Source organism: Euwallacea similis, chromosome 13 (genome assembly GCF_039881205.1).
Source record: "Euwallacea similis isolate ESF13 chromosome 13, ESF131.1, whole genome shotgun sequence".
NCBI lineage: Eukaryota > Metazoa > Arthropoda > Insecta > Coleoptera > Curculionidae > Euwallacea > Euwallacea similis.
In genome coordinates, this window is record NC_089621.1 from 1,706,254 (window position 1) to 1,720,552 (window position 14,299).

The 14,299-nt window shown below is 36.4% G+C and overlaps 5 protein-coding genes across 5 annotated transcripts; 2 read left to right on the plus strand and 3 right to left on the minus strand.

The window, feature by feature from the left end:
* Positions 1-24: 24 nt before the first annotated feature.
* LOC136413034 (protein TAPT1 homolog) lies at positions 25-2,910 on the minus strand. Its single transcript, XM_066396374.1, has 8 exons — positions 2,575-2,910; positions 2,262-2,520; positions 1,895-2,208; positions 1,728-1,825; positions 1,144-1,385; positions 873-1,091; positions 640-824; positions 25-486 (listed from the first exon to the last, which is right to left on the minus strand). The coding sequence occupies exons 1-8, from the start codon at positions 2,705-2,707 to the stop codon at positions 188-190; spliced, it is 1,749 nt and encodes a 582-aa protein (XP_066252471.1). The 5' UTR covers positions 2,708-2,910; the 3' UTR covers positions 25-187.
* A 319-nt stretch (positions 2,911-3,229) lies between these two features.
* Positions 3,230-5,517, minus strand: Smyd3 (SET and MYND domain containing, class 3). The gene is made up of 9 exons (XM_066396751.1): positions 5,453-5,517; positions 4,850-4,991; positions 4,642-4,797; positions 4,498-4,586; positions 4,318-4,445; positions 4,085-4,261; positions 3,739-4,036; positions 3,511-3,673; positions 3,230-3,457 (listed from the first exon to the last, which is right to left on the minus strand). The coding sequence occupies exons 1-9, from the start codon at positions 5,478-5,480 to the stop codon at positions 3,235-3,237; spliced, it is 1,404 nt and encodes a 467-aa protein (XP_066252848.1). The 5' UTR covers positions 5,481-5,517; the 3' UTR covers positions 3,230-3,234.
* LOC136413294 (phosphoserine phosphatase-like) lies at positions 4,871-6,629 on the minus strand. Its single transcript, XM_066396755.1, has 2 exons — positions 5,614-6,629; positions 4,871-4,991 (listed from the first exon to the last, which is right to left on the minus strand). The coding sequence occupies exon 1, from the start codon at positions 6,326-6,328 to the stop codon at positions 5,645-5,647; it is 684 nt and encodes a 227-aa protein (XP_066252852.1). The 5' UTR covers positions 6,329-6,629; the 3' UTR covers positions 4,871-4,991; positions 5,614-5,644.
* Positions 6,630-7,263: 634 nt separating this feature from the next.
* Positions 7,264-8,656, plus strand: LOC136413293 (ubiquitin thioesterase otubain-like). Its single transcript, XM_066396754.1, has 4 exons — positions 7,264-7,481; positions 7,791-8,090; positions 8,142-8,327; positions 8,377-8,656. Exons 1-4 carry the CDS (start codon positions 7,374-7,376, stop codon positions 8,593-8,595), a joined length of 813 nt encoding a protein of 270 aa, XP_066252851.1. The 5' UTR covers positions 7,264-7,373; the 3' UTR covers positions 8,596-8,656.
* Positions 8,657-8,795: 139 nt separating this feature from the next.
* LOC136413292 (beta-1,4-glucuronyltransferase 1-like) lies at positions 8,796-12,223 on the plus strand. Its single transcript, XM_066396753.1, has 10 exons — positions 8,796-8,944; positions 9,726-9,883; positions 10,070-10,263; positions 10,316-10,559; positions 10,615-10,746; positions 10,805-10,941; positions 10,996-11,100; positions 11,286-11,542; positions 11,595-11,720; positions 11,770-12,223. Exons 3-10 carry the CDS (start codon positions 10,119-10,121, stop codon positions 11,971-11,973), a joined length of 1,350 nt encoding a protein of 449 aa, XP_066252850.1. The 5' UTR covers positions 8,796-8,944; positions 9,726-9,883; positions 10,070-10,118; the 3' UTR covers positions 11,974-12,223.
* Positions 12,224-14,299: the final 2,076 nt, after the last annotated feature.

The window sequence follows — 14,299 nt, forward strand, 5'->3', positions numbered from 1 at the left end:
GATTTTTAAAATAAAATTCCACTGTTGCCAAATTTATTTATAATAAAAACAATTTCAAATAAGAAAAAAAAATTTGCTCACGAGAGCTTTCATGGTTCAGAAAATATTCTTCTTTCTAACAAAAATAAAAATCACAGAAAAAGACCAATCTTCTTTATACAAATATATATAACATTTTTTGTAACTGTTACCCCTGATTTTCTGTCATGTTGACCAAACTCGGCTCACTTTCGCTTTTCTTCAAGCTTTCAGACTCATTTTTTGTGCAAGTCTCTTGGTCTTTCAATTCTTTTTTAATATCAGGTACACTGCGGGTTACAATGTCGTCATTGACTTGTTCCACCCTGACATCTTGACAATTGCCCTTTAACATTTCTTCATTTAAAGTAGCATCCTTTAAGTCTACGGTGCTGTTGGCAAATATAACCGAGGAAGCGCTCAAATCATAGGGAAGAGACGCTATATCTAAGTCACTTTCAGCTACTTCTATAAAAATAAATGTGTGAGGTTCACAAAAGAATTAAATTCTATTTAAACGTTATGAAATTGTTAGAGAAATGGTCATACCGGGAGATTCACGTAGTCTGTTCATTATAAAAATTTGGAGAAGTAAAAAAGACCAAGAATAAAAAGCCATACCTAAAGGGACAAAGCCATTTTTATGTTGAGGACTGGTGGCAAAGCTTCTAAACTTGGGTTCTCTCGACTGGTTTACCGGGCTACTTTGAGTGATTTTTTCCAGTTTGTGCTGATCAATAATACTGCAAGCTTTGCCAAAAATTACGACGGTAACCAGAATTTTCCAGGTCCATACCCAGATGTACCTAAGCAGAAATTAATGAGATCCAGAACGTGTTACTCAGGCTACTTACCCAATGAGAAATATAAGTACGCCAGGAATGCTGGCTATATCAACAGAGGCGAAGAAAACCCTGGCAAAAAGTATGCTTAAAGGTAAGGCAATAAAACCCATCCTTCTAGCTACTATGTCTGAATGGCCGGAAAATGCCTGTTTTTGCAACATGTGAGTCAAATCATAGGCTATACTAGTTCGGTAGTCTTTGTATACATCAATATTCAGTTCATTAAACCTACAGAATGATTTGATAGTTGACATTAATTAAAGAAGGGTAATCAAGAAACCTGGTAATAAAAGCATGTTTAATCCAGTCCACAAACACTTCTGCCACAAGCACCCAAATGGCATTAGAAACCAGTGGCCACAAAATATCAATATTATCCCATTTATAGCCTTTCATTGTTTGCAATATAACAACAAATAGCAAAACCACAAGATGGAATCGTTCCCTGATATCACTGCAGGATACTTGGAAGAGGTTGTTTTTATCAAACTTTTTGAATACACTGCCCTTTAGCTCTACAAACTGAAATAACTTTGCAAAACTGAGCAATAAAAGAGGTAGTACTAGCACAATGAGTGTGCAAATTCTTGCAATCTAATTTCGCAATCATTAACACTTTAATTCAATCCTGCATTCAGCTGTATGCACAATCCAAGCAAATCCAAACTGGTCATATACCAAGTGACCATTTTCAAAGAGTGAGGAGCATGTTCTTGGATACCTCATCTTGTAAAATCCATGCAATCCTTACAAGTGCAAGTTTCTTGGCTAATCTAAGGCATCCATCAGCAATCTTACACAATCAAATGCAATTGAAGTACAAACTTTGACTATCTAATGAAACACTTCTTGAGGAACACTTACATTATTTGACATCATTATTGTCAATAAGGCCTTATTACTTGCATTTATAGCTACATTGAGGGTAGTTGCTTGGAACAGTAATAAAATACTGTGCATAACTATAAAGGAAAGTTAAGGAAAGAATTTTTTTTTAATGTTTGGTTGTGAGGAAGATCCAAAAAGGATACTGACATATACGATTCCAAGAAAAAGGTGAGGGATTACACCTAGGTGCTCACGTTTCCGTCCTTTAGGCTCAGTAGCTGTCCATAATAAGGCATCTAATGTGTCCTGTCCCAAGGATATCAGCAGTTTATCACCAATATCCAACATGTTATAGAAAATATAAAGCTTTATTACTGATTGGCTTTTTATGAGGTGGTAGAGCATGTTGGTATCTAGCAACCACAGCACCATAATGCAGATTATTAAAATGAGGGTTTTCAGGAGATCACAAATTTCTGCAGCAGTCAGGATTTTCTTTGATTTATTATCAGGAAAACTGTGGAATTCAATAGTAAAATAATTTGGTATTCAAGCAAGTGGCTTCATTACCCAAAACATTTCGAAAATGACCTGGTTATAAGTGCTACCAAGGCTAGAACTACTCTGACAGGTAAATAGGTATAAACAAACAAGAAGCTGTCTATGCAGTGTAACACTCCATAAAGCATGAACTTCTCTACTTCCTTTGGTATTTTCATAAATAAATAAAACTTTTCTCTGCCCACACTGAATCGCTCCTCATCATTTTCCAGCAAGTACTCTCTGGTCACTTCAGACTTTAGGAAGGAAACTAAGGAGGGCTTTTTACCTTCAAATAGTAATACAATTTAAATTTCAATGCTGTTTGATAAAGGGATTTTACCGAGTCTTTTGAAATGGTCATTATAATCGCCATCTTTCCATAAGTCCTCCACATTATTATCCTGACCAAACAATTTAGTGGGTTGTCGGAATCGAATTTTCTTTTCTGAGGTGTTAACTGTTTTCTCTTCCATTATCAAAGGCGACTATCTAGTTGTAATATCGTAAAATATGGTCAAAGATCATTCTTGATAAAGTTGTTTTCACGACCAATTTCACATTTAGCAAGGCGGCTTTTGCCCCTTTGGAGAATACTGATAATTTAAAAAAATAATATAACGGTAGAGCTAGTAATTAAATTTTTGAGTTGTGAAAAGTACAGCCGTTTTGGTCAATTTTTAGCTTTTTTTTGAATATGATTAATCACACTTTTAGAATCATTGTGGTCAGTCATACACAAACATCAAAAACATATGTTTTGTTGTATGACAGTTTCGATTAAACATATTGCCACGAGATGGGGTTCCGGACACACAATTTATGCGGTAAATTTAAAACACATGTATTATGTATCCCCAGTATCAGAATAAACTTTTTATAAAGACAAAATCACTAAATAATAGAGATGAAAATTCCCAAACGTGCATCCCTACACGGTTATACCTTGGAACTGGCTGAATACTAATCGGTGAAAGCCATTAAAGAAAGAAAGTACATTCTGTTACTTTATCCCATTTATATTTAATAAACTCCTACATTGTTGTATCAACGGAAAAACTTCAGACTTATACAGAGAACTATTAACTGAGTGCGTAATTTTTAAAATATCTGAAGCTTTTCTCAAGTGTGAGATACCATCTATGGTTTTATCCTTGTACAGCAATAATTTGCATAGCTTCAGGTGTAATAGTCCTGTGAGAGGATGAAACATTGGATAGTATTTGCTGAAAATATACTTGTTTTATCATCCTGTTTACCCTTTATGTTAAAATTTTACTTATAACTTTCCACTAGTTGTAAACCATATTCCAGCGCACTATCAAAATCCTCCAAATCAATGGCAGCTTCAAAGGCCAAATCTAAGATTTTCATATGCCTTACATGATACTTATTTAGCAACCCTTTCTGCCTCTTCAAGCAAATTTTACAGACATCTAAATCTACTGTGTTTGTTAAAAAAAATCCTTGAAATAACAGCAATAGAAATGAAAATATTAAAGGATACAACTTATATTTTTCATGCTGCCTAAATGCATTTCAGTAAATTCTACAACTGATTTAAACAAGTCTATAAATTCACTTGAGAATATGACGTCACATTTTTGACATCTAGAGCCTTTGGTGCTATCATCAATGTACACAACATTGTCACATGCTGCATTAGAACAAACTGCTCCAAACACTTCCTCTTTATTTTCTGGGGTTAAACATTTTGGGCAATCACACAGGAAATAGTAAGTTTCTAATAGTTCCTTTTGACGCTCCTCTGTGGACGCCAAAACGTCGATATAACTTATTCTCACCTGCAGCAATAAAATCACCCACCAAATTTATACCAACTTAAATCTTACCTTAAGCCAGTCTAAATATGGCAGCTTTTCCACAGTTCTAATTAATAGTGTAGTTCCTTCAAACACAGCCAAGGCGTTTGGCTGGCATGAATGATCAATTATTGATGCTCCTATGTAAATGCCTGTTCCTAAACTTTGCAGTTCTTGGTTGCATATATTGAAGCTATTGACACACATCTACAGATCATAGCGAGGAAATGTGAATAAATAGGCAGCAAATAAAGTCTGCTTACTCTGCCATATAAACCCATAAATTCTGCAAAATTTGGCATGAGTTCTTCATTTAGGACATTTAAGAGTATTGCATATAAAGAAGTCATATGATCCATTCTTCCATTGTCATTTTTTAATTCAGGGTAGTCTAAAATTATTTTTTAAACACAATTAATAAAGAGGTTGTTACTAATACTTACGTGACATTAAATCTTTCCACATTCTATAGTTCTTCTCAGAGTAGTATCCCTTATAGGTCAATCCACCATTTTCTAATTTCTTTATTAGTCTGGAATAAAGCATTTTTGGGCATGTAGTGATTGAGAATGTAAATTGTATTATACTTTAATAACATTCTAGCAGCATCAGGTAAAATCCTAGGGCTGATGTGTTTCAAAGTTTTGCATTCATGCTTGTGCAAGGGCCATGCATGTTTCTGGCACAACTTATCACAGTAATATACATATTTGCAATTAGAACACTTCATCATATCCAGATTCCTAAAATTTTAATGAAGTTTTACCTACATGATACTAATCCTCCTAAACTTACTTTTTAAAACAAAAATCACAGCACTCAGTACGAAACTTGCAACTCAACACATAGACAAAAGGTTTTTCCATGAGAATGGTGGTTCCTGCAAGAATCGCCTCTTTTTTAACGGGCATTTCTGAGCTGTTAGTGGTGTTTTCAGCTAGAAATTAATAAACAGGGCTCAAGTACTGAGACCACTACAAAAATAGATTGCTGGTTTTTGTCAATGTGACATAATAACTCAGAACGTTGTATTAATAAACTGCAGCATTATTTTTAGTTTGAGTTGTCTTTGTATGATGAATAGAGGTATTTTGAAGCGAAAACATGTTTTGATGAACGTTAATTGAGTAAACAAGTTGGTTTGAAAAGGATGTTATGAGGATTATGTTTATTCGGCAATGATGTTAGAACTAAACTGAGAAAGTACCTGACTCTTTTAGCTCTTCCATAGCTAGAAATATTGTATTACTTTGTTAATTAAATGATTCAAAGAAAAGGGGGATTAAACATAAAGCAATTGAAATTTAAATATCGGGAACATCAAGATCTAACCTAACTTTGTCCAGTGACACTTTTTTGGAGTGGGGATTTTTAAAACAAACAATTGAGTAAACGTACCTCCTTGTAAACAATGTAGAGAATACATTCTTTCTCACAGAGTATAAGCTGTTTTTAGTCCGAATAGCCTTGGCGGGAAATTTAAATTATATATCTTCAAAATTATATATTGAATACATTTTTATCAAACACAAAAATATATAAACAAAAATAAAATTTACCACTTTTAACCAGCAATTCAGAGCAATTGCATTAAACGTTGGCTTGGTTCACTAAAACATTGCAAATCTCGTTAAAATTCGTCACAAACCACTTGGCCTTGGACTTAACAGCAGCCCGAATAACATTGCCTCCATAACCAATAAAGGCGTCTGCTGGAGGTGCAGCCTCCAAGTCCGTGACCCCATCTCCAATCAGCACCACGTTCCTATAACCACAAGTCTGTTTCAAATGTTGTATTACCAGCCCCTTGCCTCCTGACTGTGATGTGGGCTGATTTTCATCGAAACCAGCATATTCTCCTGTGAAATAGAACTTCAGGCGATTGGCAAAAACATGACTGTGAGATATTTTGAGCTGATCAGCTATCGGGGTGATAATGCACCTAAACCCCCCTGAAATTAGGTAGACTGGGACTTTTCTCCTGTGTAATACATCCACTAAAGTTTTAACCCCTGGAGTTAGGGTGGGTGGATTCATTCGAATGAAATCCTGCACTTGCCCGATGGTTGGCTGAATGATGTTGAGCCTCAGTGTCAAAGCCTCCTGGAACGTCATGGATCCGCTCATTGCCTGAGAAGTCAATTTGGCTACTTCCGAGCCCTTTCCACAAAACTTGGCTAACTCATCAATGCCTTCTTCTCGAATAACTGTGGAGTCCACATCAAAACAGACACAGTCTACTCGTTTTAGGATTGCAAACACCTCTTCAAACATACTTGTAGCAATAAGTGTGGAGTGCTCTTGAACGATTTGTTATGTTTGTGGGTTAAATAATCTTTTGACCTATTGTAGTTAGTAAAGGGAGATAGTGTCATGTCAACATACTGTTGCGTTTGATGATAATGAGTTGATGAGAAGGCAACTGCATTTTATTGGTTTGCGTATTTATTCATAATTGTTTAATGGCCATGTTAATGGTGTTGAGAAAGTGGGGACCTATGGGACCTTGATCAAAGCTTAAAAATGCTGATTCAAACATCCGCGTGTGTTTAGCTGATTAGTAGAGAGTGGAGGGGAGAATCGCTTTCAAAAATGTGGACAGGGTGTTTAAAATTTCAGAGATATCCTGTGGGTTTTGAAAAAGGTGAACAATACAGAGTTGGTTAAATGGAGGTTAAGTTGCGCGTTTTTATGGTCTTCGACATTGAAAGCTACAAAGTTCCGAATACTTAGGAAAGTGTTCGGAAAAAATTTAACTTATTTATTCTCCTTTTTTAATTGAGACTTTGTGATGAGATGTATAGAAATGGCAGTTCAGCAATTTGTGCACAAAACTTCTACACTAAAGAGCTTTAGCAAATCGCACTAATTATTTTATGCTCTAGTTATTAATTTTCCGTTTACAGGGTTCTCTTACGATGCTCTACCGCAGTTTGCTCTGACCAAAATAAAGCGATTTAGCAAAATTTGTTACCTCAATCCAAAAATTAATAATTATAGAACCAGTGTGGTAAAATTGCGATTTAAAAATAACTTTTTTTGTCATAGTTCTTAAATCAAATCACCCAAATTCACAATATTAGAGGTTCCCGGAGGTCTTTCAGGGAGCAGAATTTATCAACGATTCTTACGCCGATAATAGACATGCGGGCAGCCAGATTACCTATTTAAGTTTGTTTAGTTGCTCTTGTCAGGTGACAACTGTCAATGTCTACTGTCTGTGTCACTTAATAGTTTGTTAATTTTTGGGGTATTCTCCAATTTTCCAATTATTAAAAATTGATTTTCCTCTCAGAGATTTCCAGCAAATATACCTGAAATGGGAGACGAAGGCGAAACGCAGACGAACAATTTGCCCGAAAACAGCCAACAACCTGGCAACCAAGACGAACTTATTTTAGCCCAGCAGCGGCAAATTGAAAAAGAGGTAGATAAACAAGCACTCAGGTTAAAGACTCCTGCTCTAGGGGGTTGTTGCCCCTGTACAGAGGTCCATACTAGTTCAACGAGTTATTTAACATATTTTCAAGCATCTTTGTTATTGTTTAATTTCATTATCACTCTTATACATCAATGTTTTTATTTACAATGCATGTAAGGATTGTTATTTCTTTGGTTTTGTCTAGGAGATGGAAACTGTTCAATTTTCGACTGCCCTTTTCCATCCTTGTGGAGAGGAGTACTTTCCACCTGGATGGATGTCAAATGATACCGTTAATACAAATTTGATTTGTAGATCTCAGAATCCATTCCTCTGGTGGGCGAATTGGATGGTATAACTTCCCTCAGATCTGAATACTCTGGTGATCAGGTCTACTTAGCCAAAGTAAAAGACTTAGCTTCGAAATACAGTTATGTTAGACGAACTCGCCCAGATGGTAATTGCTTCTTTAGAGCATTTATTTACGCCACATTAGAACGATTGTTGGACAATAAAGAAGAGTTCAATACCTTTTATAAATTAGCAGAAAATAGTCGGAATGTTTTGGTGGAACTGGGATTTCAGCAGTTCACTGTAGATGATTTTTATGAGACTGTAAGTTGTGCCACTGGAGTAAAACTGGCAATACAGAAAGTGAAATTTTAGTATATGGAAGTTTTGAAGAAATTAGCTGATATAGAAAATGTTGATGCTGCTAAGAAAGAGCTGAATAATATTTTTAATGAGCAGGGATATTCTGACTACATGGTTGTTTATTTAAGACTTTTGACCAGTGCTCAGTTGCAGAAAGACCAGGACTTTTATAGTTGCTTTATTGAGGGCGATCGGACGGTATGTTATTAAAACTACCTGTTTTAAATTATAGTAATTCTTAGCGCAGGTAGCGGACTTCTGCCACCAAGAAGTGGAGCCCATGTATAAAGACAGCGATCACATCCACATTATGGCGGCCTGCTCGGCCTTCAACACTGGGGTTCGAATTGTTTACATGGACAGAGGAACGGGAAGTACCGTAACACAACACGACCTCCCAGAGGGCTCTACGCCAACCGTTCATCTGCTCTACCGTCCCAGTCATTATGACATTCTTTATATTTAACGCTAAACTCATTTATACTCTGTTTACTCAGTTGTTTATAATAAATTGTTATCAAGGCAAATTTTGGTAATAATCCTGTTTATTGGGGGCTATAAAACTAATAAATTATTTGCTGGAGGTATAGATAATAAACAAAGACATTTGTGGTCCTCTCAAATAGGCTTTTCAGGTCGTTTTTATTTTTAATTACTGAAAGTCTTTTCTTTTTTTCTAATGTGTTGATGCTTTTTGAAATACCACCGTCTCATCATTAAAAATATTTTAAACATTAACCATTTTTGAGCCATGGTAATTAAGCGGCAATAAATAAATATTTAAGTTGAAGTTCTTACGTATTATATAGGTATTGGTAAGTATTTTCTGGGATAAAATTGATTATTTTTAAGCTTTTTTGCTTTTGTTAGCCTAGTTGCGACTAGAGGATTGCGTTTAAGAATAAACTTATCTGGTTCATCGTAAAATATGATAATTTTTTATATTTGAAATTTAAATGACGGTTTGTCTAGTATAATACATAGCTAAAATAGGCTAATATAAATCTAAGTACTTTGCGATCACCATATTATCCAGAATTTGGGGAGAATTCTGGACAATCTAGTGATGGATAGTAATAGAGGAGGTTAACGTTATGCTTGAGAGGTCGCTTACTTTAAGGCTCCGCTAAAAGGTAAAAACTCCCAAGAAAAATTCTCATTATGCCGAATAAAATCATGTTTTCTGGTAGAAAATACTCATTGCCTTTTTCCAGAGAATATTCAAGGATCATAATTCTAATGACTTTTTCCATATTTCGCTCGCTTCCTTTAGTCTAGGCACAAGTTCGTAAGGTCATGACTTAGATAGGTTTCATTGAACCGGTCAGTTCTTAGTAGGCACCTATACTTGCAATAATATTTATGACATCAATAACATTTATTATTATATTGAATTGTTAAATTAAAACTTCTAAATATAACCGTTTCGATGAAACAGCAAATATTAGCTTTGGTGATGCGTTTATTTGCCAACATCTAACACAACATAACCGACAATAGATAAGCCGAGAATTATGTCAACAATAACCCTGTAATAACAGTATTTCTCCTTTTATCTGTGGCTCGATAGTATATCTACCACGTGTTATATTACAGCAGTCTCCCGAATCTGGAGTATTGATCCAGACATTTTCCAGCCCAACTAGCGCCCCCACACGGGAAATAGTTGCGAAACAAGCGCTCTGTTCCGGCATCCAGAAGCAGCTAAGTTGTTGATGTAACATAAAAGAGAAAAAATAAGTTGTGTGTTTTAAGTAGGTCTCACTATATTTTACCCTACTCTCTTCGTTTATCATTAAGTGTTTATCGGAGATAAAAAAAGGTGTTAATTGCTAATTTAACACATATCACCGCACTAATTTCAGTTAATCTGTTTAGCATTTCTTCATACCATTTATACGTATTTTGCACTGACACGCGCGTTTCTCGTCACTTTTTAGGTGTAGTAGGCTAGAACAGGATGTTCGCAGGTTGCAAATTTGCCAAAACATGATGAAATTAAAATATGTCTCTTTGGTAGTAACTCTCTCTATATTTTCCGTACTCGTCCTGTTTCTGACTCACACAGAAATTATGAGAATAGCGAACAATGCAATCCAGACCACTAGAGAAATCCATTTTCGCCGACCCGGAGGTAAAGATTTCAGCGTTTTTAATTACAGAAACTTCACTGATGGATTTATCAGCTTACTTGAGCGCTCTGAAACCGGCATCATCAGCAAACGGCTATTGCAAACTGAATTTCGGTCTGCCAACCAAATTGATTTACACCAAGGAGAACGTTTCGGGAACTCCAGAAATGGGGCGAAAGAGCCCCTTTCGTGTTCTTTCTAATGTCGTCAAAGGGCGATTGGGAGATGCGGAGCCTCAAGTCACTTATGTGACTCATTTGACTAAGGAGTTTATCTTTTACGTGCCAGAAGTGGTGAAGTAGGTGATTTCGTTTCCCTTGATTTATTTATAGGTATCGGGGGTCAATTTTTAGGTATTGGGAAGGTCCAATTAGTGTGGCCGTTTACCTCCCGGATGGCGATCCCAGTTTTATCCTGGAACATATTTTGCATTTCTGTTACTGCATTCCAGAGATGTCCCGGCTGTCTCTACATTTAGTTTTTAGGTAGATAAAGACCTTCAATTAATTTGAAAATATTTTACCATCTGGCTTATTATTCCAGGAAGGATTTGCAGCCTACTTACTACTCAAATAAAATAATGCCCCCTCTAACGTGTGATACTAAGGATTTAAGCAAACCGCAGATTTCTGTGAAATCCTCGATCAACAGTGGTAATACCGATAAGGACAAAAATGAAGGTTACTGGATATTTAATTGAAACTTTAATTTTACTGATTTTTATTCTTATTAAGTGTTAGATAATTGGTATCCAATCAACGTGTGTCGCAATGTTGCGAGGCAGAAAAGCTACACTAATTACGTACTAGTTTGTGATATAGAATTAATGCCCAGTGAAGGTAGGATTTACTCAACGTCCCCTAAACGGTATTACCTAACATCGCCTAACACCCTTTAAACAACATTACCCAACACTTCTTAAGCAATACTACCCAATACCTCTTAAGCAACATTATCCAACGCCTTTAAAGGAACATTACCCAATATCCCTTAAGCAACATTGAACAAGGTATATCTTTGCTAGGCCTTGCTAGTCGGTTTATTGACATGACTGAAAGCTATAAATGCCAGGACAGTCCCGAAGAGTGCAAAAAAAGGGCCTTCGTGGTTCCAGTTTTTGAAGTCGAGAGCACTGAAGTGGTCCCTAAGACTAAAAGTAAATTAGTGCAGCTCATGAACTTACAAAAAGCGGTGTATTTCCATCAGCTTATCTGCGGGCACTGCCAAAAGTTCCCAGGCTTAGAGCAATGGATGGAAAGCGATCCTGGGGATGTAGTTAGGGTATTCACTAACCCTTCCATCCCTAACTTAGACCTAATTCTCCCTATTTCAGCCTTTAGTAGAAACCAAGAGGGAGTTTCCATACCAACGCTGGGAGCCCGTTTACATCGGCACTAAGCATGAGCCCATGTACTTTGAGAAGCTCTCCTGGGAAGGCTTTCAGGACAAAATGCTCCAGGTTAGTCCTTCAAATTGTAATTTTTTATTTGAGACAGAAAATTTCCCAGATGTTGGAGATGTGCCTGGCAGAGTACAGACTCATAGTCCTGGATGGAGCTTTCCTGGTGCATTGGTCCGGGATCAAAAGGGCCAAGAGGAAGGATGAACCGTGGAGGCTGCCTTACGTGAAACAGAACCAGGAATTGTACAATGAACTGTTGGAAAACATTACGAAGAAGTATCACGACAATCCTAAGTGCCATTCTAAATGATATTGGTCGGATTTGAGGATGTGGAAGTAGTGAATCCATCCAGCGTAACGCGAGTTAAATGATTGTGTTCGTTTGATGCCTGTGATAAGCGAAATTTGTTGAAGGTTTGTACATATTCTATATAGTGGATAAGTCGTTCATTGTTGACTAATAGTTGAGACTTGTTAATGCTACTAATGAGCCAATGCGATTAGTGTTATATTTAAACATTTTTATCCGAATCAGTCGTTATTAAAGAAAACTATTATAACAGTTGCGTTTATTTGGGACTTCGACCTGTACTGACCAGCTGGAGAAAAGTGAAAAAGAAAATCAACCTTCGGCATAACAGTTTTTAGGGCGTTCTAATGGGAATTACCATTACCACTCCCTGAGAGTTTCACGTAATAATCACTAATGCAAAATTCCAAGAATATGTGGAAAATTTTATATCTTTGTACTTATAAATCTGTTAGTTTTCTTATCAATTCGCCTCGATATATTATTTGACCTTGTACATATTAATTTGATATGAAAAATGTAATCAGATGCTGAATCACATTTGTAAAGGTGTTTTTGAAGATCCCAAATGTTTTTGGCGATCAACGAGATACTTTTCCAAGGCTTCAGGACTTCGATTGAAGAATTCAAGGTCGACACAGGACCTTCATTTTTTGGCACCTTCAAAATCGCAAAAAGCTGGTACCAATGTGAAAACGTATATATCTCAGAAAGAAAAAGAGATTTCGCATGTTCGTTTGCACAGGGCGATTGAAAAGCATTGGGACGATGAATTTGAACGACTTTTAAAGGCTTTACACGTTTCCGAGATATCGATGCATAAATTTGTGGAGCGAAAACCATTTTTTTTCTTAGTTTTTTTATTGATTGCAGTTCTTCAAAAAATCATATACAGGGTGTTCCAAAATGGTTGTGCCAAATTTAAGGAGGTTATAGGGGACATTGCGGCGAACAATTTTTGCATAGAAACTTCTAGTCAAAAAGGAGCCGTTTTGGCTTCAGGGTCATTTTTGTTCAAAAGACTTCGATATCCAACTTAAGTGAATAGAATAAAAACAACAAAATAAACACTTTTTTGTCTTCTAATACAACTTTATCAACTGCATTCCTAAACTCAACGTTGATGAGATTTGATTTAATCGTAATCGCAGCAACATTTGCTTTTTTGGCAATAATTTTTGCGAAATCGGCCAATTTACATTTAAATAGTGTGCAGACATGCATCTGATTTACGGCGAAGTAAGATGCAACGCTACAGAAGCTGAGCGACTTTATGCTGTCCGGTTTCCGAATCGTCAATTATGAGACGGGCAGTTTTAAACCAGATGGAGGAACCGGAAATCGACGAACTGCACGAGTAATGGCCTTTGAGAAAGAGGTTTTGTATCGAATTGTAGAACAACCAGTACACGTGCAATAGCGAATCAAATGAATGCTGTCCACTAAATAGTGTGGCTGGTACTTTACGAGCAGATCTTGCACTCTTACTACCTTCAAAAAATACAAGTACTAGGTTCGCAAGATTACCAGCCACGGATACATTTTTGCCAATGGTCTTTGCAACATATTGCAAACCAACCGGATTTTGGTTCGATAATTTTATTTAGTAATGAGACTTGTTTCACTAAGACACGCCGCATGGAACAGAGCTCATCAAAACCAATTTGTCATTAATATGTGGGCGGGTATTATTGGCGATATTTCAATTTGCCCGTTCCTGCTTCCACCTCAACTAACTGGTAACATTTACCTAAATTTTCTGCAAGGGATACTGTCTGAGCTATTGGGCAATGCACACGTTCCTATGGGCATATGGGATAGAATGTGGTTCCAACATGACCATCTAAACCAACATTTTTATGGCGATGGACGGAGAGAGGAGGACCTATCAGGTGGACAGTGCGAAGTCTCGATTTAAGCCCGTTGGATTTTTTCCTCTGCAGTTACATCAAGTCGTTGATATATGAAACTCCTGTAGCCACCCAAGAGGAACTGTTGGGAAGAATGATCGCAGCATCTCTCTTCGTGTAGCAAGATCTGCTCATCTTAGAGTGGATGCGTGATTCAGTGATTGAAAGAAGAAATTTATGTAACCAGAAGCCTTTGTTATATATATTTTTTTGAGTTATCTTTAATAAAAACGAACTAAATATCGAAATGTTTTGATGTCAACGAGCTAGCATTATGTTTTTGAACAAAAATGACTATGGAATCAAAAGGGCTTATTTTTAACTAGGAGTTTCTATGCAAAAATTGTTCACTGCAATGTTCCTTATAACTTTCTGAAGTGTGGGTCTTTTTGAAACACCTTGTATAGCATAAACGC

Coding starts and splice junctions, on each gene's coding strand:
- LOC136413034 (XM_066396374.1), bottom strand. CDS start 2,707: ATGGAAGAGAAAACAGTTAACACCTCAGAAAAGAAAATTCGATTCCGA. Junction 2,521..2,574: donor TGACCATTTCAAAAGACTCG/GTAAAATCCCTT, acceptor TACTATTTGAAG/GTAAAAAGCCCTCCTTAGTT. Junction 1,092..1,143: donor AAACATGCTTTTATTACCAG/GTTTCTTGATTA, acceptor ATCATTCTGTAG/GTTTAATGAACTGAATATTG.
- Smyd3 (XM_066396751.1), bottom strand. CDS start 5,480: ATGTATTCTCTACATTGTTTACAAGGAG. Junction 3,674..3,738: donor CAGCATGAAAAATATAAGTT/GTATCCTTTAAT, acceptor CAAACACAGTAG/ATTTAGATGTCTGTAAAATT. Junction 3,458..3,510: donor CAACTAGTGGAAAGTTATAA/GTAAAATTTTAA, acceptor GTATATTTTCAG/CAAATACTATCCAATGTTTC.
- LOC136413294 (XM_066396755.1), bottom strand. CDS start 6,328: ATGTTTGAAGAGGTGTTTGCAATCCTAAAACGAGTAGACTGTGTCTGT.
- LOC136413293 (XM_066396754.1), top strand. CDS start 7,374: ATGGGAGACGAAGGCGAAACGCAGACGAACAATTTGCCCGAAAACAGC. Junction 8,091..8,141: donor TAGATGATTTTTATGAGACT/GTAAGTTGTGCC, acceptor GTGAAATTTTAG/TATATGGAAGTTTTGAAGAA. Junction 8,328..8,376: donor TTATTGAGGGCGATCGGACG/GTATGTTATTAA, acceptor TTCTTAGCGCAG/GTAGCGGACTTCTGCCACCA.
- LOC136413292 (XM_066396753.1), top strand. CDS start 10,119: ATGATGAAATTAAAATATGTCTCTTTGGTAGTAACTCTCTCTATATTT. Junction 10,264..10,315: donor CCATTTTCGCCGACCCGGAG/GTAAAGATTTCA, acceptor TGGATTTATCAG/CTTACTTGAGCGCTCTGAAA. Junction 11,543..11,594: donor ATCCTGGGGATGTAGTTAGG/GTATTCACTAAC, acceptor TCCCTATTTCAG/CCTTTAGTAGAAACCAAGAG.